Source organism: Corythoichthys intestinalis, chromosome 2, assembly GCF_030265065.1.
Source record: "Corythoichthys intestinalis isolate RoL2023-P3 chromosome 2, ASM3026506v1, whole genome shotgun sequence".
NCBI lineage: Eukaryota > Metazoa > Chordata > Actinopteri > Syngnathiformes > Syngnathidae > Corythoichthys > Corythoichthys intestinalis.
The window spans coordinates 16740181-16766466 of NC_080396.1; the positions used below are offsets into that span (position 1 = coordinate 16740181).

Below are 26286 nucleotides of genomic sequence, written 5' to 3' on the forward strand. Positions count from 1 at the left end.
ACTGAATGAATGCACTTGTATTGAAGGTTGGATTTTTCTCTTTTTTTCCATTAAGGTCCCATATTATTTGAATTTTAAAAAATATATTAGAAGCTAAAAAACGCATCTTTTTCAGGGGTGCCAATGATTATGGAGGGCACTGTAACTAGCTCGGATCATTTGAAATGACGACTGGGTTGTCAATTGTCTTTGCTGAACGGCAAACCGCCCTGCGGAGAGCAATTTACAGCTCATTCCCCGGAGGAGGGTGGCTGAAGTTGTTGTGCAGCTAACGTGCAGCTAATGTGCATTAGGAGAGCTTTTTACATGCCTATCAATGATCGCTTTTTACATGCCTATCAATGATCAAACGTAAGTAGTCCTTTATTTAAAGAAAGTTTGTAGTGTTTACTTTGTAATCGCTGTATTCGCGGCTAATTTTAACACAAAATTGACTCGATTTTTGATCGGGTGGAAAATTTGACTGAAAACCGGGCACACCAAGAGTGCAGAAGCCGAGTATAGTGCTCGCCCGGCGGGGGAATGTGCGACAAGCCGCCGGTTGTCGGCCAAGGGGACAAGCAGCATGTCAGCTACAAAATGAAAGCCACCTCCATATTAAAATGATCCCATTACAGTATTTGACATAATACAAAACACGGTTTACTCACTTCCTCGTAAATCCCATGGTCCCACAGTAGTAGGGCTTGTTTTGGCCAATATCCACCGGTGAATGAGAACCTTTTGAAACTCCAAAAAGGCGCACACGCCTCTCCCTCGTACAGCAAGATTTTTCTGCAGCCGTTTGGCTGGCGTGATGCGAAAAATAAACGTATTAATCCGCAAAATCGGCTGAATCCTTAGTTCTTCTCATATTACAGTACGGCTGTATAGTGAAGAGGACTCCTTCCTCCGTACATGTCACAGCACCCTCTTTCTCAACTCGAGAAGCGATCGCTTCCACACACATCCAAGCGGTCCATATCATTGAGGAGCATAAAATACAGCGTGTATTATGAAATAAACATGCTTTTTCGTGTCACAGGCACACGTGTAATTAGTTGGACTATACAGCATGTGGGCTACACTCGTATGCCTATGATCTGGATTAGTTGTTGGACGGACAATGTAGGCGGGTAATGTTACCAGCCGCCTACGCGCCGTCTAATATGTACTGCTGTCTCCGTACAACATTCGTATATTCAGGAGGGGACGTCATGCCGTCGCTATTTTAGTGCGGCATGACAGCATCGTAAACAATGGAGGCGGACGATCACGACGTGGCATTCTTGCTCCTCTTTTCCACACATTTTTCTTGAACCTTCAAACTACAATCTCAATAATATGCTTTAATTCAGTGCCCATTTGGGGTCCTCCCATCGCGGATGAGGTGGAGATGAGCGTTGTTTTACAGAGCTTGTCTCCAATCAGCCAACTGCGGGGTGGCCCCTCCCAACTCAATGCCAACCGAACATGAGTACTGTATATAAAAATGTGTAGAGGAAAATTAAACCCCAAAAAGTGACCTGCGTGGTACCCCCAGTCAAAGAAGCGCGCCATTAGTTTTTTTCCAAGACATTTCTGCCTGTCAAAACTGTTGCCACTTCCAGGATCGCCACTTTTAAGCACAAGCAGTCGTGGTTACGCCTTCCAGGAAATATACGCAGTGCCACACCATATGCTTCTATTTGTTATTTTTCAAGTGGTGAGAGCGCAACTGAGCATTGATTGTAACATCCCAAGTAATGACGTCAGGGTTTCGTTGTTTTATAAAGATTTATTTCAATCACAACACGGCGCCTGCTTGTAAAAGCCGACTGTGCTCTTCCTTCCACTCTCGCTCCTGCATGATGGGTTCAATTGCGATCACGGAAAAAACAGTGATCACAAAATAATGACAGTCTAGAAGGTGTAGTAATTTCGAAATTTGCCGCGGGTGAGGAATGAGTTTCCGGTTCAGAGGTAAACCGCGCGGGCGATGATGTAACACATGAGGCTTCTCTCTTCTTATGCAGGTGTACCTTGCAGAAGCGGGAAGACCTTTAAACAAAGTGTGGACAAGTATAAAAATGGTCGGCAAAATACCATGGAGAAAATTATCTGTCCTAGTGTGGACGTAGCCTTACAATTTTAATCTGGTGGTTGCAGTCAGGTGCTGCTTGTTTTGGCAAACTGTCTATGCTTGATCGGTAGGAACAAAAACCAGGAACCGAGTGGCCCTTGCAAACTGGTTTGGAGACCCCTGTTTAAACCGTTATTCAACAAAATCAAAATTTCAGATATTTTCTTTAACACTATGTCACTAATAACGTGATCTTCATCCTTTTACTGATGTTACCATTTTTCCCCTTTAACCAGGTGTCCCAATCAAAGACATTGAGGTGACAGTTGAGGAACCCAAAGCTCAAACAATCAGGGTGGGATCCACTGTAAACTTCATCTGTACTGCAAAAAGCAAGGTAATAATGTTTAAGTTGTTAAATGTCAACATGTAGGTTACTTTCACTGGTCTCATTTGCAGTACAGTGATCCCTCGTTTTTCGGGGTCAATAGGTCCCCCCCACACACACACATGCAAAAATCCACGAAGTAGAGGCTGATCTTATTTACATTATTTTGTGTGTGTGTGTGTGTGTGTGTGTTCAATGTATTATTCAGATTTAACAGCATTATAAATAGATACAGTACATATAAGACATGTTTTACTGTTTTTTTCCTCATAGTATAATTAATTTTATTAAATACATTTCCCCATAAAAATGTGACCTATACTCCTGTGCGATATATGTTCTTTTATTTCTTAGTTATTATGCTTTTTTTTTTTTTTTTTTTTTTTTTTTTGTTGCCTAGTGCGATACATGCTAACTACTCTGGAGCGATTTACAGTTCGAACGATACGGTATAATTTAGAGCTGTCCCAACTAGTCGACATTGTCGACGTCATCGATGACGTAAATCCGTTGACGAGCACAACATCCCGTCGACGGTTAATGAAGGGTTAAAAAAATATATGCTTGGAAAGTTCAGAATGTCGGACGCTTGGTATGCAAGCGGGGAAATCGGCACAAAGCCAAAAGAGCGCACCAGAGAGTCCAAAACATTGACTTATTTTAAAAGAAACAAAGGAGGGTACACTGTTGTGTCCTGTCTCTTCAATGCCAAGCTTGGCTGCACGTCGGATGTGAATGATAACGACAGGAGATTGTAAGTCCATCTAACTAACTAATGATATGTTTTATTGAAGTTGCTAAGCCTGTCGCGATATGCAATGATTCCATTTATCGCATGGTAAATAAAACTGAGGGCGGTCATTTTCACGGCTGCGGTTTATCATTGCGCGCGCGTGCGTACATTTGTGCGTGCGTGCTGATAGCATATGAGACTCCATTTCTTTTCTGTCATCAACACGATGTAGAAGTAAAGTTCAGACATACAAAATAACAAAACACATCTATATTAAACACTATATACGTTAGCATTGCTACATTGAGGTGAATGGGAAAAAAGACGACCTACTTTAGCCAGCTATAAAACAGGCAGCCTTGTCCAAAACTTGCAGTTAAAAGGTGACACTTCAAACAGTAAAAATCGCTGGTTAACAGCATTTGCAAAAGGAAAAAAAATCTATTACTATCACCAAATGCAATGACAAAAAGTGCTTTTTTTGTGGAATGTAAAGCAGGGTTAGGGTTAGCGGTTTAGCGAGCGTACTTCCGGTGAACATTTCAAAATAAAAGCATGTCATGTTCGTCATATAAATAACGATTTCTGGAGTTAATCCCACATACTTCAGATTCTACACTAAGAATACCTTTAAATTTACACCCTTTATGAAAAGTCTGATTGGCAATGAATAATTATTATAATACTATTATATATATAGTACTACAGTATACTATAATATTAATGCTAGGTATTTTTTTAAGAATTGTTTTGAATCATGTTGGAAAGGTGAAGTCAGTGTTCTGAATCTGTTTACATTCCATTCTTTTGCACAAGTTAATTCCATCAGCACTTGAACTCATTGTTTGTGATTTATTATTGTTATTTATCTGTTTATTTGTACTTTTTAATAAAGAATTTAAGTGTTCCAAAATGTTTTTGTGACTTGATAAGCGTCAACAAAAATTTCATTGCTAAATTAGTAAAAAAATAAAATAAAATGTTTTTGTGAATTGATAAGCGTCAACAAAAATTTCGTTGCTAAATTAGTATATATATAAAAAAAAAAAAAATTAAAAGATTAGTCGACTAATCGTAAAAATAGTCGGCTGATTAATCGGGAGAAAATGTTTATTTTCGTTTGGGACAGCCCTAGTATAATTGTACTGCATACTGTGCCATGATGCAGAAAACAAATCTGAATTCACTCACTTGCCCCATGTAGTGTATAAATTGACCTTTAAAATGATTTATAATAATGTTATAAATACAAAAATGCTTAAGGTGACAATTGCTACCATTCTTTTGTCTTTTTGTCAAGTGCCTTTAAATTTTGTGTTTTATTTGCAGTCGCCTGCATACACGCTAGTCTGGACCCGACAGGGTAACGGGAAGCTTCCCAACCGGGCAATGGACTTCAACGGCATCCTAACCATTCAGAATGTCCAGCCAGAAGACGCCGGCATATACGTCTGCACAGGCTCCAACATGTTCGCTATGGACGAGGGAAATGCCATCCTCTATGTGCCAGGTTGGTGATCCTTGGCACCGTTAGCATTCCCTACCACTCAAGCAGCTCTGACTCCCCTCACTCCATTCTTGAAATGGCGCATGCCTGTCTTTTTTTGTGCTCTGTGATCACTTCGCTGGCTCCAGGCTAACATCATCTCAAGCTTGGCCCTAACTCCCAATCTGTTTTGTCTTCTGCTCTCAACGTTAAACACTTCTTATAATTATATTTTGCTCAAAGCAAGTCCGGCTCTTCTAATTGCATTTTTAATTCTTGCTGGTGCGACTTTCTTCAGTTAAAAGAAATTCTTACGCTTGCTGCAGGTTTACAGCTTGTGGGCTTTTCAAATTAAAACTTGACTAGACATATGATGGGATAAACTTTAATGCAGTTTGACATAAAACTCATGGGTGCTTACACACTGAGCACTATTTTCCAGTACCTACTCAGCTTTCTACTTCTTTACGATCTGAGTAAATTGGTGGTGGTTAATTTGCCTATTGATCATGTGTTGCTGATTCCTGGAGATGCTTCTAGCTGGGTGTTGTTTCCCTTACTTTGGGCTCATTGCTGTTCTCCCTAACTGAGCTCTAGAGTGTAGTAGGGAAGAAGAATGTAGCGGTGCTCAGTGACTCAGGCGATCAAAAAGGACTTCTTTAAGGAGAAATTGAAAGATGCTCGGTATTTCGTGGATTTGCTGAGAAGATCTTAAACAATCCAGGTCACGGATGCTCGTGACCCAAACGGTGCTGTCCGCCATCTTGTTGGCAAAGTTGTGTTTTACTTTTTAATATAATTATTTTATCACAGCAGTCTTCTGCTGGCACACTGACCAATTAAAGATGCAGAAGAACCATTAAAACACATATGATATTGTTATGATCTTCATTGTTGTTGACTGAAATGTAGTGAAATGTTTCCATGTGGCAAATGTAACTGCACAGCATGTGTAGAATTTTATGAGATTGTTTTAGAAACCAAATAATTGTTATAGTTCATTTTAGCCCATAAAGTTGTATTTGCGTCACTTTTTCAGTTTGTCAATGCTTTTCCGAGGCTTTGTCCATTATTTGCAGATATACCTGAACATCATTTCAATATTTAAAAAAAGAAAAATGTAACATCCAGATTCTCTGTGTATGAATTTGTCATATTTATCATGACTGTGAAAAGATTAGGAGAAAATATCATATGAAATAAGTAACCTTATGGAACTTTTTCTACTGAAAATGACCACAAGCTGTGTGTTTTTAACAGCTGCAATGTAACAAACTTTTTCATTTTGATGTATCACAAATGGCTTGACGCTACTAACCTGCATGTGTAGACATGGTACATACCTGCGTATCCATCTCATTGTCATGCTCCGTGAGTGTATTTGTGTATGTCTTGAAGCATTGTGAGAATTGTTTGTTTTCTTCGTTCATGCAGCTTTTACTGTTAATCCATTATTTTATTTCATTTTACAATATCACCTTTGTCCATTCCGGTATGAGATAAAGCTCGTATTCACACGCGGTTTGTTTAAATTCTCAATAAACGATGATGAGGTAAGTTGAGTATGAATATTTTTATTTTATTATGCAAGAGTTAAAAATAGATAAATAAATAATACTTAACAAATATTTAATAAAGATACCACAAATCATAAGCCTGCTAACCTTTTTTCTGTCACTAGTTAATGATTTTAGTTAACTAATAACCTAGCAAACGCATTTTTGTACGCACAACACACACCCCAGATCAAGTCACCCTGAATTCGCACCGCCTGCGGCTGCGACACAGATTCGTAACGGCTACGATAAAATCGCAGGCAGGGGGAGTTGGACTCATTTTCAGCCCATGCCTTAGACCGGCCCACTTTATATTATTTAAAATAGGGATGTCCCGATCGCATGTTTTTGCACCCACGTCCGAGCCACCTAATTTTAAGAATCTGCCGATAAAGATTCCCGATCCAATACCGAAAAAAAAAATATTTGAACAAAAGTTCCAAACTTCTTACAGTACTTGCTCGTCCTCTTATTCTGCGAGTGTTGCAGAGGATAAAATGTGTATATTTTTTATTCTTTTGGAAATGCAATTGTATTTCTCGATTATTTTGTTACTTTTTAGCTCTTAAAAAAATACAAAAATATATAATTGTGCTGCCCAAAACAGTGTGTTTCCTAGTGCACTGCCCAACAGCTAGCTAACATTGAATGTCCTCCAATAAAACACAAGGCTTGGTCTTTTTTTTTGTTTTTATATGAAGTAATTTGTTTGTTTAAATTTGCAACTACACAATACACACGAGTATACAAATACCATGTAGACGCCACACTTCACTTCAAATAAAAGCTATAAGTATAGGTGAGCTTCTAAACAGCAGGACCCATTAACAATTTTCGTTCATATAGCTTTTCCCCTTATGCACACAGATAGATGTAAAATGCTTAGTTACAGACATTGTTTCCAAAGCAGAAATGTAACAGAACCCCCCGAACTCTTTTTTTTTTTTTTCTTCCTTTTTTTAAACAGCTTTCTGATCAATTCAAGTCAGTTTTATAAGACGCTGAGTAATTGTTTACATTGTAATATTCACCTCACTGAACATGGCAATCCTACCTGCCTGCTCTGCACCTGTGAGGTGCTACACGCTAAAGTTTCCACAGTTACGTGTTGTTATCGTATCACACAGTGTAAATTGCACTGTGTTCTTACCACTTCTCCAAGAACGGTCAGAGACGTAGGACAACCAGAGAATATAATATATAAGTAAGACAGGGCAGGTGGTAAAGGATAGCTTATTGAAACAGGAGAATGTCATTGTCAGTCGCGTAGATAAAAAAGCTAACGCTAAGCTGAGGTCAGCTCGTTTATTTCAGCCTTCGACACTCAAGCCATCTCTAACTCAGTGCTTCTCAATTATTTTCTGTTACGCCCCCCCAAGGAAGACGAAAATGTTTCGCGCCCCCCCAAACTCTGCCGCCACTGTAAATAGTATCATTTGTCTATAATATTACTATTATAAGTACGCCTCTGGCTCACATTGTATCTTTTTTTTCTATTAGAGAAAATAACAGAGATCAACTTATAAAAGTATAACTTTATTAACATTGTTTCGTGTGTAACAGAAAAGACTTAACGCGCATCAATTTGCCTGAATTAAAAAAAAAAAGTCACATCCAAACTGTAAAAATACACTTAAGGTACATTTTTGACCATTTGATACTGAAAAATAAAATCAGTAAATAATAACAAATTCAAATTAATTAGAAACATTAACTCATGAGGACAATATGCCAAAAAAATTTGACCGAAAAAACAAAACTGAATAGAAGGGGGAAAAAAAGTGTCTTTGGACAGAAGGACAGTTTTTATTTTCGCTGCTCGCTGCTCCCAGTATCACCTCCAGTTTGCAATGATGTCGGGTTATATTGCACTGAGCATGCTAACAGTGCTCACTGGTTTACTGATAGAACACTGACAAAGCGGGAAGATTGTTGGCAATATTCGGCACGTTTTCGCTGAAAAACAACCAAGCGGCTTATCAATGAGATTGGGGTCTAATGTCTTTAAGTGGTGTCTTAATTTATTTGGCTTCAAGCTGTCCGCTATAATCATTTTTAGAGACAGTAAACAGTGGTCCTTACTCGTCTACCACTGTATTAAATGTCAAAGCCAAAAGGCAAATGGCCAGAAAATGTGCATTCTCGGAGGCCGAGGGAGAACCGTACGTGAGGGCGGTCGTCGTGACGATCCCAAGCCGAAAATGGCACTCCTCGGGCGGACGCGTGAGAACCGGAGAGGACAGTGGGTCGCTGCGTGAGTCCGGCCGGAAAACGGCTTTCGAAAACGGCGCACAGCTCTCCAGCGCTTCATATTTCATAAGTCTCTTCCGTGTGCTCTTGCTTACTTCAAAAATACTGTGCGCACTTTGAAAATGAGAGCGCCACTGCCACCCACTGAGTGGATGTGCAAGTACACTTTATTCTAGAATGGCAAAAAAAAACAAACATGTTCCCCGAGGTCACATGCGCCACCCCTGGCATCGCTCTGCACCCCCATGGGGGGCGCGCCCCACTATTTAGGAAGTACTGCTTGACTGAACATTTTTATGTTCTTCCACATCTTTGCCAGTGAATTTGGCACCAGGGACATCATTTTAAAAGAGAATTGGTAGGTTTAGCTCTGTAAACATCTCCTTCGTACACGATTTCCATTCATTTACAATTGGGAGCAAGCTCTCGTTTGTCCCCCACTTAGTAACCGTAGCTAATGTCATGAATATTAATGAGCGGAAGTGACGTGTTGCTTGCGGTACGCCGTTTTGAGACCAAACCTACGTCCTTTCTTACGATTACCTGCAGGATGTCGTAGAATATTCCACAGACGGTGGAAATTGTCATATTGATTAGTAGGTTTGCGAATACCTACAACGTCGTGAACGCAACCAATCTTGTCGCAGCTGCAGGCGGTGTGAATTACCCTTTCGTTTTGTGTGGTTAGATGGAAATATTTTGTGTCAGTATTATACAACAGTAGAGACCTCAAACTATAACCTTTCTTTCAATTTCTATGGAGATGATTTGCCAATAGATTAAATGTCACTCATATAGATTAAATGTCAACAGTAAAAAATGTCTGACCTTATTTTTGTTGAAAAACATTTGGCACATATGCATAAACAGTAGCTTAAAGCACTCTAAGATCAAGTCTGGAATGCATCCAAGTCATCTAACACAATTTCTATTTATATCAAACTCCTAATATTTTCTGTTGAATGCACCTTTCATATTTTTACAGCGTACCAGCAACTCTAGAAAGCCACGTGAGACTTTCTTACTGGTATAACGCCAGCTCAGTTCAATCGTTTCATAGCACTTTTACATTTATATCTTTTCACCGCGGTGAATGTCTCAAGGAGAGACGGGAGGTAAACGACCCTGAGGAATGACCTATAAGTTTACCTGTCCTCCCCCGCCCCCTCCTTCCTTTCCCTCCTCCATCTCTAGAGGCCTCACAGACACAGATGTTTTACACAGCCTATGAAATGTTTGAAGGACACAGAAAGCGTAAGTTAGCATGGGCATGGTTTTCGCTCTCCGGAAGAACATTTGCTTCTAGCATCTCTCTGCATCTGCATGTGCTCATCTACAAGAGGATCTAGTCTTGACCTGGTAGGGCCCATGTACAATCATCTGAGCTCTTCGTTTTAGTGGAGAACATGTTCTAGATTGTACATGAGCATTACTGGCTCCCTTCTTTTGGTTTATAGGGTTCTATCACTGCAGGGGAAATTAAGCATTCAGTCTTATGGACAACTCCTCCTGAATGTAGAGTACCCTTTTTTATAACTGAGTGAAGCTGAAGTGACACGTCTTTACATTAAAAGTACAGCAAACATAGCAACAAATTGATCATGAAGTGTAGAAAATCTTAGTTTAACAAGTGAGATGGAAACCTCACAAGACTATAGTGGACCCTCAGAACGAACAAAAACTTCCAGGAGGTTGTTTGCCCTGTTATTGAAAGTAGACATCAAATCCATTTGAACTGTTTTTTAATTTTAACTGTTTTTAATATTGTTTGTGGATTAAAAAAACAAAACCGTTTATACAGTCTCCCACTTAGAAATGATGGGCGCGTTTGAAACTTTCATGCTTGTCCACTGTGAGAGACAATCTAAGAATAAAAAAAAAATCCAGAAATCACAGTGTGTGATTTTTTAACAATTTAGTGTGTGATTGTTTTAACAATTTATGTATTCAAATACTTATTTGCATTGTACTGCTGCAAGTAAGTATTTGAATTAGGGCTGTCAAAATTATCGCGTTCACGGGCGTTAATTAATTTTTTAAATTAATCACGTTAAAATATTTGACGCAAATAACGCAGATGCCCCGCCCAGAGAGATTTAAATGACAGTACACAGTGAAACGCTCACTTGTTGTGTTTTATGGAGTTTTGCCGCCCTCTGCTGGCGCTTGGGTGCGACTCATTTTAAAGGCTTCAGAATCCATGAGCATTGTGTAAGTAATTATTGACATCAACAATGGCGGGCTACTAGTTTATTTTTTGATAGAATATTTTACAAATTTTATTAAAACAAAAACATTAAGAGGAGATTTAATATAAAATTTCTCTAACTTGTACTAACATTTTTCTTTTAAGAACTACAAGTCTTTCTATCCATGGATGCTTTAACAGAATGTTAATAATGTTAATGCCATCTTGTTGATTTATTTTTATAATAAACAAATAGTCCTTATGTACCGTATGTTGAATCCATCTTGTGTCTTATCTTTCATTACAACAATAATTTACAGAAGAATATGGCATATTTTATAGATGGTTTGAATTGTGATTAATTGCGATTAATTACGATTAATTAATTTTTAAGCTGTAATTAACTCGATTAAAAATTTTAATCGTTTGACAGCCCTAATTTGAAAACCTTAGAAAATCAATGTTAATTTTTGGTACGGTAGCCTTTGATTACAATTATAGAGATCAAATATTCCCTGTAACTTTTCACCAGGTTTGCACAGACTGCAACAGGGATTTTGCACCACAACTCCACACAGATCTTCTCTAGTTCAATCAGGTTTCTGGGCTGTCACTGAGAAACACGGAGTTTATACATATTATATGTGCAATTGTTTATTTTCTTTACTTTGATGAGTGCCCTTTTTCAGTTTCATTAGTTTTTGTTGTCGAAGGCTTTTTAAAGCAACACTAAGTAACTTTTCAGTTTTGGTCGATTGTAGTGACGCAGGTGGACAAAAGCGGTAGTGTTTTGCCTTAAGGAAGACTGCATTTCCCTTGAGGACCAGCCAGAGGTGGGTAGTAATGCGTTACATGTACTCCGTTACATTTAGTTGAGTAACTTTTTGAGAAAAATGTACATCTAAGAGTAGTTTTACTTGGCCATACTTTTTACTTTAGCTTGAGTAGATTTGTGGAAAAAAAAAAAAAAAAAACACTAATCTTACTCCGCTACTTGGGGCTACACAAGAGTCGTTACATTTTTCCACTTTATTCTCCATATTATTATTATTTATTTTTTTATTTTTTTAGCGACGTCAAGAGGAGCACGACTAATTTCACCAATAAGATGTCGCAACAATAATCACATGACTTCATTACACCAATCAGACACAAGCTTGCCGTTGTATGATCATGCCGGCCTGTTCAATCACGTGGCGTCTTTAAGCGCCGTAAAAAAAGAAGTATTTGACATAGAGCGCTGCCCTCAAAATGACTCCAAAGCACGGATTTAAACCTCTTCCCCAAATTTTGTTTAGCACCGACTTACCATGTAAAACCGGAGAAATTATCCTTTTAATTTCATAAATGTAACTATGAAGGAACCATTCACTATTCAAACTAGAAACTATTTTCTCCACTAGAGGGCACACGTGCTCTTTGGACGAATTATTTGATTTTTTTTTCTCTCTCTCGCCGTACTTCAAATGTATTTTCTTTGGCTTAATGTGGTTATGTAATGGGTTATTGTACAGCATAATTATAACACCATTTCATACCGATAAGTTTGTGCTGCGAGAAAAAAAAATACAATTGTTTAAACAAAACAAAAAAGTTAAACAAAAATAAGCAGTGACTCACAATGTTACTCATTACTTAAGTATTCTTTTCACTGGATACTTTTTTACTTGTACTTGAGTACACTTTTTGGATGACTACTTTTACTTAAGTAATATTTATTTTGAAGTAACGCTACTCTTACTTGAGTAAAATTATTGGCTAGTCTACCTTCCTCTGGGACCAGCGCACACACAGTGTTGTAAAATCATGATCTCCCGGTTGCCTGCAGATGGATTAAACGACATTTCTTTTTCCAGCTGCGATGTGTGATGGATGAATAGTAATTAACAATTGCATATGACAATGTTGATAATAAGAAACTTTTGATTTTGTACCGTATTCCCCCTCCGTCCCTCTGCCGCTCCTGTGGCAGTAGGGGTGTGCTATCTTAGGCAACCCCCGATTCGATTCGATTACGATTCAGGGGGCTACGATTCGATTCTTGAACAATGATCACTGTATTGACGATGATCACGGTTATCACGATTATCGTTGCATCGTACATTACTGATTAATAAAGAAGACAAACAAATTTTTGTTCATTATTTATTTGAAATATCCAAATGATTCAACAGGAACGATGGAAACATGCCCATTCAACATAAAGCTTCCCTTAAGCTGGTTTTTTATTTATTTATTTTCACAACAAAGTGCAAAAAGAATAACCATTTTAAAGGGAGTACTTATTTCTCTCAACAATACAATAAAATTTACACAGGTGGAATGAATTCCGCATTTTCCAGAAACAAAGTGTCTAGAAATAAGACTTCTTTGACCGAATATACTTTGTTTTCACAGATTTCTGTACTATTTCGCATGTTTGTAGTGTTACCGCTGTACTTGATCATGGTTTTACACGTTCTGCATAAGAAATACACGTTAGCGAATAAGCTAAATACAGTAGCTTAGCGCTCGGCGCTAACTATTAACACCTCAAAAACAACAATAAAGGCTAAACAGTATGAGAAGCTTCATGTACTAACCTCTTATAGACGCACACGGGTCTTAGCAACACACTCAGGACATTTTTCAATTGACATGACTTGAAACTACAGCTGGACATCGGAAAGACAATGAGCAACGAACTATCTCTCTTCCCCTCTCGCGCTAAAAAATAACTGTGCGGTCGCACTTCTTTTCCTGCATGTCTCATACACAAATTTATTTTCCAGTCTTTTGAAAAGGAGTAAATCTCTCACTCAGTTACAGGCAGCATCCATTATAACGTTGTGCCTACGTCCGTTAAAGGCATCCGGGCGGCAGATGTGTCTTGAATTTCGTTCCGCTACGAGCGGCTGTCATACAGTTATGTGGGAAAATCATCGATTATGAACCTTTATGAATCGTTATTGAATCGTCACGTGTCGAATTGCGATGCATGTAATAATCGATTTTTTGGAACTTCTCTATATGGCAGCGAGTGAAAGCCGAGCCATTGTTTATTCTTGAGTGTCCTTTTATCCTGGTAGCCTGCTTTTTCCTTTTTGTCTCCTCAGACAAAACCTTTGAAGACTTCTGCCTTTATAACGAATAGGGAAAGGGGGAAGTGACGATTGCCGTAAAGCAGTCAGCACATTTGTAGTTTGTTTTTGTGGCAGGTTTCCTGCCACCCTCCTCAAAGTTAACGAGCGCCGGTGAAAGCGATAGAGACGGTCAGGACTGGACTCAAGGCAGGACTCAAATGCAGAGTTCTCTTGGTTTTACAATATAGCACAACAAAAAGTCACTCCACTGTGGAAGGCAAAAATATTATCGTAAACACAAAGTAGCAAACAAACTAAAAAATGCTTATAAAAGATTCATGATCAGAACAAACTCAAAAACGCTTACGAAGTATTCAGGATCAGATTTTCTCCGATGGCTGTGGACAAAAGTGGGCTTGGGTGACACGACGGCAGACAATGACACTTTGGCACAAAACAAAGGGGAGACAGACAACATATGCACACAAAGGTAATGGGAAACAGGTGAGATAAATTGGTGATTAGGGAGGACACGAGGAAGGCTAATTGGTCTGAAATGAGGAGCGTATAACTGTCAAAATAAAGCAGGTAGGGCTGAAGCTATCGATTATTTTAGTAGTCGATTAATCGATAACCTAGTTCATTCGAGTAAGGAACATAAAAAAATTAAAATACCTGAGCTGAGCCTCAAACGGTTTAAAAAAAAAATATATATATATACAACAAAAGAACAATTGGCTAACTTACATAGCAAAAGTGCGCTAGCTTAAATGCTATGAAATGCTAATGGTTTTTTAATTTAAAAAAAAAAAAAAAAATTTTTACAATGCTCTTCAGACACATCTTCCCCTAAAAAAATGGCTAAATATACCTATAAACTAATTACGAATGCATTCATAAAACATATGTTGTCAAAAACTTATGTTGGTCTTTTCACACAGCAGCTGGATTTAGCCATGTGAAATGAGGCAGTCTAGAAGCCAGTGTCACCCAATTCAATAAAACTAAATGCAAACACTTTCAAACCATTAGAACTTCACTTCAATTAAAGGAACACTCGGAGCAGAAAAAATTAATTTGAATATTTTTTTCCTAATCGAATACTCGAGTTAATCGATTAATCGTTGCAGCACTAAAACCAGGAAATGACGCCCGGATCCAACGAACCTCACCACGGTGTGACACAGACCTCCTCAAGATATAAAAGGTGTCATTTAACTAGTTGTCAGTCTACATATCATCACAAATGTCATGAAAATATTAGGGCTGTCAAATTTATCGCGGGCGGTAATTAATTTTTAAAATTAATCACATTAAAATATTTGAGGCAATTAACGCATGCACGGAATGACCCGTTCATGCGTTGCCTCAAACAGTTTACAATGACGCCGTTTTAGCACATTGAGAGCGAAAAAGCAGAGAAATGCGAGTGGACACAGACGTTCATTGGACCGCGCCTTTTATTGGCTTAAGCTTTGGAAGCCACCACTAACAGTCATGGTTGCCCAAATTCCTATCATGCATTTGGGCGGAGCAAGAAACAATCATTTTCTTAACGCGTCTAATTGATCACAACGCAGAACATACTGTATACCATTTGCAGCCACCACTGAAAGTCATGGTTGCCCAAATTCCCATCATGCATTTGGGGGAGGAAGAGACGTTCCTTTTCTCAACACGCCTAATTGAACACATCGCAGAACATACTGTATAGCATTTGCAGCCACCACTGACAGTCATGGTTGCCCAACTTCCCATTATGCATTTGGGCGGAACAGGTATGTCGCTACAGTATCATTTAGTGAAAGCACAACAATAAGAATATTCCTATCTCTCAAAAAAATAATGTTCACAAAAAGAAAAGTGCTCAATGCAAAGAGAACTAACATTCCCAATCAAAATAGCTATGCAAAATACACATAAAACTTACTCAGACTTTGCCTTGGCTAGAGCTCTAATTAATTTAAAACTCGCCATTGACACCTTGTGGTGTATTTCAATCACTACCTTACGTAGTTAAAGACACTGTGGAAGAACGGCAGGGAGCCTGATGTGACGTCACTGCTCGGCGACGTCAACAATGGCGAGCTATTTATTTTTTGATTGAAAATTTTACAAATTTTATAAAACGAAAACATTAAGAGGGGTTTGTTAAAAAATTACTATAACTTTTACTCTAATTTATCTTTTAAGAACTACAAGTCTTTCTATCCGTGGATCCCTTTAACAGAAAGAATGTTAATAATAGTAATGCCATCTTGTGGATTTATTGTTATAATAAACAAATACAGTACTTATGTACAGTATGTTGAATGTTTTATGTCAGTCTTGTGTCTTATCTTTCCATTCCAACAAAGATTTACAGAAAAATATGGCATATTTTACAGATTGTTTGAATTGCGATTAATTATAATCAATTTTTAAGCTGTGATTAACTCGATTAAAACATTTTAATCGTTTGACAGCTCTAGAAAATATTTTATAATGGTTGAAAAGTTACCTAACGTTGCTATAAGTGTATACTTAAAAAAACAACAACATTGAATTCCAACTTTTTCTATGTTCGTTCCATGGGTCCATAATACATTTAATCACTATTAAACCAATGTAGCGTCTCCACATTCAGACTTTGGAGGTGTCCATTCTTATTTCCTCATTTCTCTTTCCCCCCTCGTGTCAAGAAACCTGCTGGGCTGGGCAACTCCTTTCATATGGGCTTCAAACATCATACTGTGCCTAATACATACTGTTGTAACTTCTTTGCGTAGCGAAATTGGAGCCTCTCTATACAAGACAAGAATTTTGCAGGGTGTTAAGAATGAGTATTACTGTTGTCAACACAAAATGTTGAGTGTCTGTAGGGAGTACTCACTCAAGTATCTCCTTGTAGATTAACAGAAGGACTTGGGAGGTTTGCCCCCAATTTACAGGAGGCTTGATGATTTTTTTATTCCAGGTTTTTCAAAGGCTCTTTAGTCTGGTCATTTATTTTGGCCAGAACCCCTAAAACGATTCAATTACTGCCATCATGTTTTTTCTTAGCAATAGAAATTGTTGATTGTCATTTTGACTTTATTTTTTAAAAACAATAATTGAATTGCATTTTTTGAAGTTATGGTTGACGGTTAAGTCCAAAAAAATGATAAAAAAAAGGAGATACTTTGTTGGTAAATGAAGCACTCGCAATTAAAACTAGGCCAACCCAACACGTTTTCCACTTGGTTGCTCCTTTCCATCAATACGATGGAGTCTCTCTGGACTTTCCACGTCTTTAAGGTCAGAGTGTCACAGTTTCAACAGTCCCTGAGGTTTTCAGCTGGCCTGCATATTCCTCCTCCAGTCCAGCTGAAAGAAGCCTTTCTTTTGCTTTGGCAGCCTACAGGATTGCATCCTGCCAAACTCTTAAAAGCAGCAATATGCTCAGTGGCCACACCAGTGGCTTCGTGCCACTTTTTCCTCCTCCTCCATCAACTCTGCAGAGCAAGACTACCAAAAAGTGCCTATACTGTACTACAGAACTGATTCTATCAAGTGGCATTCTGACTATTTTGTTTTCTGTAGCTGCAGAAGGGGCTCAGCCTGTGGCTACCATCAGCCCGTCTTCACTGACAGTCCAGCAGGGCCAGAGGGCCGAGTTTCGCTGTACAGTGACCGGCAACCCGAGTCCTGCCATCGAATGGATCGGTAAGACTGCTTAGACAGTCCCTGACAAAAGTCTTGTCGCTAATCCATTTTGTAGAAACAATTGCTAATAACCTGACTTTTAATTACTTAATTGGTTTCAGAAATGGCTCATATGAAAGCTAAGACCCTCCCAAATGATGTTGAATGTACAAAAATATATTTGTTTCACTGAAAAAAGATTTATCATTTAATGAAGACATAAAGGTCAAATTTTGGCAAGACAAAAGTTTTGTCGCCTACAGAAAGTAGTGTGAAAATTTAACAAAAAATGCACTTCAAATACAAAAATATGTTACATAAAATAAGCGAATTAAGTAGTGGTGCTGTGATAGCCAAATTTAATATTTTGAATGACTTCCATGGGCATGAAGGACTGCATCCATGCGTTTCGGCAAGGATTCATACAATTTATTGATGAAGTCATCAGGAACATCAAAGAAAGCAGTCTTGCATGCCTCCCAGAGTTCATCAACATTCTTGGGTTTTGTCTTCCATGCTTCCATTTTCATCCTGTTCATGTCTGGTGACTGGGCTGGCCAGTCCTGGAGGATCTTGATCTTCTTTGCCTTGAGGAACTTTGAGGTAGAGATTGAAGTATGCGATGGAGCACCATCCTGCTGCAGAATGTGTCCCTTTTTATGGTTAGGAATGTAAGAGGCAGCTAAGATTTGTTGATATTTCAGGCTATTTATGTTGCCTTCCACCCTGCAGATCTCTCGCACACCCCCATACTGGATGTAACGCCAGACCAGGATTTTGCCACCAACAAACTTCACTTTTTTCTGAGTGAATCTCGGATCCAGGCGGGCTCCAGTAGGTCTCCTGCAATATTTGCGGCGACTGTGGTGTAATTCAATGGAAGAGTCATCTGAAAAATCCACCTTTTGCCACAAAACAGTGAAGTTTGGTGGTGGCAAAATCATGGTCTGGGGTTACATCCATTATGGGAGTGTGCGAGAGATCTGCAGGCTGGAAGGCAACATAAATAGTCTGAAATATCAGCAAATTTTAGCTACCTCTTACATTCCTAACCATAAAAAGGGACAAATTCTGTCACCGGATGGTGCTCCATCGCATACTTCAATCTCTACCTCAAAGTTCCTCAAGGCAAAGAAGATCAAGATCCTCCAGGACTGGCCAGCCCAGTCACCAGACATAAACAGGATGAAAGAGGAAGCATGGAAGACGAAACCCAAGAATGTTGATGAACTCTGGGAGGCATGCAAGACTGCTTTCTTTGATGTTCCTGATGACTTTGTCAATAAATTGTATGAATCCTTGCCGAACCGCATGGATGCTGTCCTTCAAGCCCATGGAAGTCATACAAAATATTAAATTTGGATCTCACAGCACCACCACTTAATTCGCTTATGTTATGTCACAAATTTTTGTATTTGAGGTATATTTTTTGTTCAATTTTCGCACTACTTTCTGTAGGCGACAAAACTTTTGTCTTGCCAAAATTTGACCTTTATGTCTTCATTAAATGATAAATCTTTTTTCAGTGAAACAAATATATTTTTGTACATTCAACATCATTTGGGAGGGTCTTAGCTTTTATATGAGACATTTCTGAAACCAATTGAATAATTAAATGTCAGGTTATTAGCAATTGTTTCTACAAAATGGATTAGCGACAAGACTTGTCAGGGACTGTACAGTAGAATTGTTGTCTTCTGACTGGTGTCGTGACAGGATGTCATTGGAATTTTTTTAGGGGGTCCTGGTAACAGAATGAGTCCCCGAGCAGTGATAAGAGGCAACATGTTGACCTTTTCAGCAGTGGACCAGGCAGATGAGGGAGAGTACGGCTGCAAAGCTCTGAACACCCACGGCGAACACACAGCACGGGTTCCCCTCTTTGTTAGAAGTACGCTCACTTTGTCGTGTGATTTTTTTCCCAAAAGGTTAAGAGATTGCTGAAGCCAAATATCAGAGGTGAAGCTTCAGCTTCACTTGTTAATTTTCTCCCAGCCTTCCCAGTTCAAACACTAGATTAGGCGTCTATCACTGTCATTGGCAGCAAATGTGTCAATGGTTGATTGTTTATATTATGAAGAGAAATATCTGCCAAAGACATGTTTGATAAATGAATAATTGTGTGTTGATGTTTTGTTTTGTTTCAAGAGTCGAATCCCAATGGTCTCGGCACACAACCCAAAGTCCAAGTCAGTCCCCAAAACATTGACGCTCATGAGGGAGACACATTGAGGTTGTACTGTCGCGCAACAGGATCCCCAACCCCGAAACTCACCTGGCTTAAAAATGGAGGACAAATCCCACCACAGGTGAGACACCACCAGGATGCTAACGCAAGATGATGCTAACATGATTGAGAGTGTGCTCACACGTGTATCCCTATCTTGCACAGATGATCCCAGAAGCCAATCTTACTATGACTGTTTCTGCATTTTGACCTCTCACCTCTGTTTTTTGTCCTTCCTTGTGTTTGTCCCCTTCCACATCCCCCGCCCTTTTGTTTTGGTACCTCCCCTTGTTCTGACGTTTGCTCAGGCCATTCCCTCACATGGTTTCCATCAGTTTAAAAGCAACAGTGTCGATGTGTTACACAGACGTATTGAGGAGCTTCAGGTCTGTCCATCTGTCCACTGTCTGTCTTCAGTAGATCACATCCATTGTCCTCTACTGACACTGTCTTCACACATACTGTAGTTAACTAAGTGCATGATCCAATACGTCCTTGATTCCCGCTTTTTAGGAACCATTAATTTCTCAAAGCGATTGGCAGTCCTTTTACAGTTGGTGCCAAACCCATTAAAACCAACTTGCTGGATCCAATTGGCTTCTTAATGTACTTGCATGCCGCTTTCACTTTTATGCTGTCCCCTCCGAATGATCCATTGTCCTTTGTTTAGTACTTTTCACATCATATCATCCCTTACATCATTTAATAACTGGAGGAAGTGTACTATAGAGTCTCCTGAGTTGACACTGGAAGCATTTTACACATTCTTTGTGGAAGATGCTGCGCCTTCCCCCTCTTTGTACCACTCCTTTGCTTCAGCCGTTCCCAGGCAAAGCCAGACTCTGCCGTGCAACCGACCAGAAATTCTGTATATTCTGGCAAGGGACTCGCTTTGTAAACCCATCAGTGTGTTCAGACACACGCTGAGCCGTGGCCCGCCTCAGCTGTTGCTCACTTTAGCCGGGCTTACGATCGAACAGGCTGCAGTTAAGCAGCTTTGTCCATGCCCCAATAGCCCCCAGATGCGGAAATGCCTTCCTTGACCCGACACCCTCTTCATTCCTTTCCCTTTTGAGGAATTTTAATAAAATATATTTTTCAGCCTCGAAGCTAAACAGTCAATTTCTGGTTTGCATATGTGTTCAAAAAAGTCCAATGAGTTTTCTAAGTTGATTTTTTTCCACAGTATTTGTAAGGCTTAATTACACAATTGTCATGTGTCTATGTCTATAGCAGTGGTTCTTAACGTGGCTGAGGGTACTGAACCCCACAAGTTTCACATGTGCATACACCGAATCCTTCGGAATTTAATAATAAACTTTTTTTTTTTTTCAAATTCATAACTGATATAACTGGAGCCATAGAAAGCTAATATCTGAGTGATTTCCAATTCAAATTACAGAGTGGCAAATAAGTATTTAGTCAACCACCAATTGTGCAAGTTCTCCTACTTGAAAAGATTAGAGAGGCCTGTAATTGTCAACATTGGTAAACCTCAACCAAGAGAGACAGAATGTGGAAAAAAGAACCAGAAAATCACATTGTTTGATTTTGAAAGAATTTATTTCCAAATTAGAGTGGAAAATAAGTATTTGGTCACCTACAAACAAGCAAGATTTCTGGGTGTCAAAGAGGTCTAACTTCTTCTAACGAGGTCTAATGAAGCTCCACTCGTTACCTGTATTAATGGCACCTGTTTTAACTCATTATCTGTATAAAAGACACCTGTCCACAATCTCAGTCAGTCATACTCCAAACTCCACTATGGCCAAGACCAAAGAGCTGTCGAAGGACACCAGAGACAAAATTGTAGACCTGCACCAGGCTGGGAAGACAGAATCTGCAATAGGTAAAACGCTTGGTGTAAAGAAATCAACTGTGGGAGCAATTATTAGAAAATGGAAGAGATACAAGACCACTGATAATCTCCCTCAGTCTGGGGCTCCATGCAAGATCTCACCCCGTGACATCAAAATGATAACAAGAATGGTGAGCAAAAATCCCAGAACCACACGAGGGGACCTAGTGAACTACAATCAGTAACACAATGCGGCGCGAGGGACTCAAATCCTGCACTGCCAGACGTGTCCCCCTGCTGAAGAAAGTACACGTCCAGGCCCGTCTGCGGTTCGCTAGAGAGCATTTGGATGATCCAGAAGAGGACTGGGAGAATGTGTTATGGTCAGATGAAACCAAAATAGAAGTTTTTGGTGGAAACACAGGTTCTCGTGTTTGGAGGAGAAAGAATACCGAATTGCATCCGAATAACACCATACCCACTGTGAAGCATGGGGGTGTAAACATCATGCTTTGGGGCTGTTTTTCTGCAAAGGGACCAGGACGACTGATCTGTTTAAAGAATGAATGGGGCCATGTATCAAGAGATTTTGAGTGAAAATTTCCTTCCATCAGCAAGGGCATTGAAGATGAGACGTGGCTGGGTCTTTCAGCATGACAATGATCCCAAACACACAGCCAGGGCAAGAAAGGAGTGGCTTCGTAAGAAGCATTTCAAGGTCCTGGAGTTGCCTAGCCAGTCTCCAGATCTCAACCCCATAGAAAATCTGTGGAGGGAGTTGAAAGTCTGTGTTGCCCAATGACAGCCCCAAAACATCACTGCTCTCGAGGAGATCTGCATGGAGGAATGGGCCAAAATACCAGCAACAGTGTGTGAAAAGCTTGTGAAGAGTTACATAAAACGTTTGGCCTCCGTTATTGCCAACAAAGGGTTCATAACAAAGTATTGAGATGAACTTTTGGTATTGACCAAATACTTATTTTCCACCATGATTTGCAAATAAATTCTTTAAAAATCAAACTGTGATTTTCGGGGGGGGGGGGGGGGGGGGGTTCACATTCTGTCTCTCATGGTTGAGGTTTTCCCATGTTGACAATTACAGGCCTCTGTAATATTTTCAAGTGGGAGAACTTGCACAATTGGTGGTTGACTAAATACTTATTTGCCCCACTGTAACTGTGCCTTTGGCCGTTGATTTTCATGTTGAAAAATGAATTTTTTCTTATCATGTCTACATTCTCATTTTAGTGTTGCATCCTTGCATCTCATGCTACTTTCATAGTGTAAAATGTGACACAAATATTGTTTTTTTGGTTATCCTTCCTCATATTAAGGGCGGGTCAACCTTCCACTGAGCAAACTAGTTTCTGCCCCCATTAGATAGAGGGCTCGCAGTTGAAAGAAATTGAATTACTGTAATTTTCTAACTATAAATTGCAACTTTTTTTCCTCATTTTGAATCCTTTGGCTTATAGTCCAGGGTGCTTAGTTTTGGATTTATTTGGGTTAATGAGAAACACTTTATTTGACAGCGGCGTCATAAGACAGTCATAATTATGACATTCCACTGTCATGGGCATTAAGGAATCCTTATGACAGATGTCGGTCCGTCAAAAATTTGTCACTAACTTTGTATCCAGCTCAGATCATTTACATTCATTCAAAAGTGAGATCATTTGCCACATGACACTAAATGACATCGGTCATAAGTATTTACCGTATTGGCCCGAATATAAGACGTTGTTTTTTGCATTGAAATAAGCCTGAAAAAGTTGGGGTCGTCTTATATTCGCGGTCTAGACGTCATACCCATTCACGACGCTAGATGGCGCCAGATATCACTGAAGCGATGTTCTGTCATGACAGATCTCAGCTACTCTCAAGTTTAACCAGTTTGCATTATTTTATTGCCATGTTTTTCCTTATTCAGATTTGTTTCAATACTACAGTTACAGTTAGACTTCACTTTGATGGTTAATGCAGTTATTGCAATTTTGTTGTTTTATCACAATAGATTGGTTTATTTACATTTAAAAAACCAGAAGCCATTCATTTACGAATGTGATTGCACTTTAGTTTACATATTTAAATGTTCAGATATTAAGATTTGAATGAGGCAAAATAATATGCTTTTTCTCTCAAATATATTGTTATAATCATTTGTTTCTGGTGTACTGTAATTCTGTACAAAAATTAATTTGGTGTTCAAAAAGTCTTTTTTCAAACTTAAGTCTTGAAAAAGGGGGGCTTCATATAATCAGGGCCATCTTATATTCGGACCGATACGGTATTAAGGTGCGCCTTATTTTCCTGTGCGGCTTATCTATGAACAAATGCCATTTTCGTGTCTAAATTGGTGGGTGGCGGCTGATAGTCAGGTGCGCCTTATAGTCCAAAAATTACAGTAAGCTTGTAAATTGGGGGCAAACCAGTCCAAAACTTCTAGGTCTAAAACGACAAGTCTAAAACGACACTTTGCCTTTAGTCAATTTACAAAAACAGGGCCCTGTGTGTCTTAACCTTCGTCGAACCCCTTAGGCTTACTCACCGAACCTCTGGGGTTCGATCGAACCCAGGTTAAGAACCACTGGTCTATAGTCTAGATGTATTCATCCTTTAATACAATCATCTATGTGTCAAATTCATGCTGTAGATACCAAGCACAAACCCCTGTAGAAATATAACTTGCTCTAGTGTAGTGCTTACAATATGTGTTGCATTAGGTAATGATGTCACGTTGTCATTTATGTGTTTGTTTCAAAGTTCTGAATTCAGGTAAGCAGTTTACATCATTGTGGTAATTAAAAAAGTCAAACTATTAAGAAAAAAAAAAAAAGTGTGTGACTAACCATTCTAATCATCTCCTTTCCTGGTTTGTCCTTTCTAGGCCAGCATGGACCGAACCGATATTGGCACGCTGCTCATCCCAAATGTAAAGGTATCGGATTCAGGCACATACATGTGTGTTGGCAGCAACAGTGTAGGTTCAAATAGTGCACCCATTAAAGTTTCAGTGCACAAAGGTGAGATGTTTTGTTCATTCAACGTTGAGGTTGACAGGCAGTCGAGTTCGAATTTGATCCTTAGTGGGTATTTTAATTTATGCAGGGGAACAAACTTCCTCAATTGTCAGAATCCAGCCATCGGAAGCAGACGTCCAAGAGGGTCACGACCTCTACCTCAATTGTATCGTGTCTGGAAATCCTCCTCCTCGAGTCACTTGGTCAAGAGCTAGCGGAAGACTGTCGTCCAATCACGAGGTAGATTTGAGCATGAGTTAACCCTTTCATGTGCAAATTTTGTTTTTCAATTATTTATTTTCAACCTTTACATTTCACCTTTTCGACTCATTGGATGACATTGGCAGTGCTAGATGTTTAAGTATGGCACTGAAATATGAGCATTCACAGCCTTGAAATAAATTGAATGAATTGAATTGAACAGACGTGAATGAATGAATTGGACATCAGTTGCCATCAATGGCATGCAAAGAGTTAAATACTATTAAAAAAAAAAAAAAAAACTGCTTTAGAGTGTTACTTGGGGCCGTAAACAGTGTAGTTTTTATTCATTTTAATTTCATTAATTTAGTTTTTATTAACATTGAATGAAATTATGAAGGTATTTAATAATTGTAAAGAACAATACAAAAAAAACCAATCATGATTAATATTGTACAGTGATCCCTCGCTTTTCACAGTTAATGGGGACCAGAACCCGCCGTGATTAATGAAAAACCGTGAAGTAGCACCCCTTTGTGTTCAATGTATTTATTCAGATTTAGCATTGGAAAGAGATGAATATATGACAGGTTTTTTTCAGGTTTTTCTCCCTCAAAGTATAATAATTAGGGCTGTCAAACAATTAAAATTTTTAATCGAGTTAAGTACAGCTTAAAAATTAATTAATCGTAATTAATCGCAATTCAAACCATCTATAAAATATGCCATATTTTTCTGTAAATTATATATATATTCTGTAAAATAAATTGTTGGAATGGAAAGATAAGACACAAGATGGGTATATACATTCAACATATGGTACATAAGGACTGTATTTGTTTATCATAACAATAAATCAACAAGATGGCATTAACATTATTAACATTCTGTTAAAGCGATCCATGGATAGAAAGAGAGAAGAGTTCTTAAAAGATAAATGTTAGTACAAGTTATAGAAATTTTATGTTAAAACCCCTCTTAATGTTTTCGTTTTAATAAAATTTGTAAAATTTTCAATAAAAAAATAAACTAGTAGCCCGCCATTGTTGATGTCAATAATTACTTACACAATGCTCAAGGGTGCTGAAGCCTATAAAATCAGTCGCACCCAAGCGCCAGCAGAGGGCGGCAAAACTCCATAAAACACAATTAACAAGTGGGCATTTCACTGTACTGTCATTTAAATCTGTCTGAGCGGGACATGTGCGTTAATTGCGTCAAATATTTTAACGTGATTAATTTTAAAAAATTAATTACCGCCCGTTAACGCGATAATTTTGACAGCCCTGATAATAATTTTTTTAAAAAGTATATATACAGTGGGGAGAACAAGTATTTGATACACTGCCAATGGGTTTTCCCATTGACTGTGTATCAAATACTTGTTCTCCCCACTGTATGTATATATATTTTAAAGCAGCAGCCCACCACTACAGGGCGACGTACATAAATATCTACTCGCATTAGTCATATGTCAAGAGGCAAAGGCCAGAATGTCGTGGTTAACAAATGATTTATTATTTCTCTGCGGCCCAGTAGCAAATGTGCCACCGACCGGTCCCCGGCCCGTTGGTTGGGGATCCCTGCTATGAAGGATTCATTAATCTTCTACCCCACTTATCCTCACGAGGTTCCCGGGCCTATAAAGTGTTAAATGTTTTAAATGTCAACAT

General features: G+C 38.9%; 1 protein-coding gene across 4 annotated transcripts in view; it reads left to right on the plus strand.

Moving 5' to 3' along the window:
* The window catches only part of hspg2 (heparan sulfate proteoglycan 2), a 272063-nt gene that overhangs the window by 183381 nt on the left and 62396 nt on the right, over positions 1–26286 (plus strand). For all 4 annotated transcript variants that reach the window (XM_057828660.1, XM_057828670.1, XM_057828678.1 and 1 more), the window contains 9 exons: positions 2338–2438; positions 4492–4672; positions 9649–9708; positions 17266–17388; positions 19106–19258; positions 19516–19676; positions 19903–19980; positions 24280–24415; positions 24501–24652. In XM_057828660.1, coding sequence (XP_057684643.1) covers positions 2338–2438; positions 4492–4672; positions 9649–9708; positions 17266–17388; positions 19106–19258; positions 19516–19676; positions 19903–19980; positions 24280–24415; positions 24501–24652 — 1145 coding nt within the window. The remainder of the gene's footprint in view (positions 1–2337; positions 2439–4491; positions 4673–9648; positions 9709–17265; positions 17389–19105; positions 19259–19515; positions 19677–19902; positions 19981–24279; positions 24416–24500; positions 24653–26286) is intronic.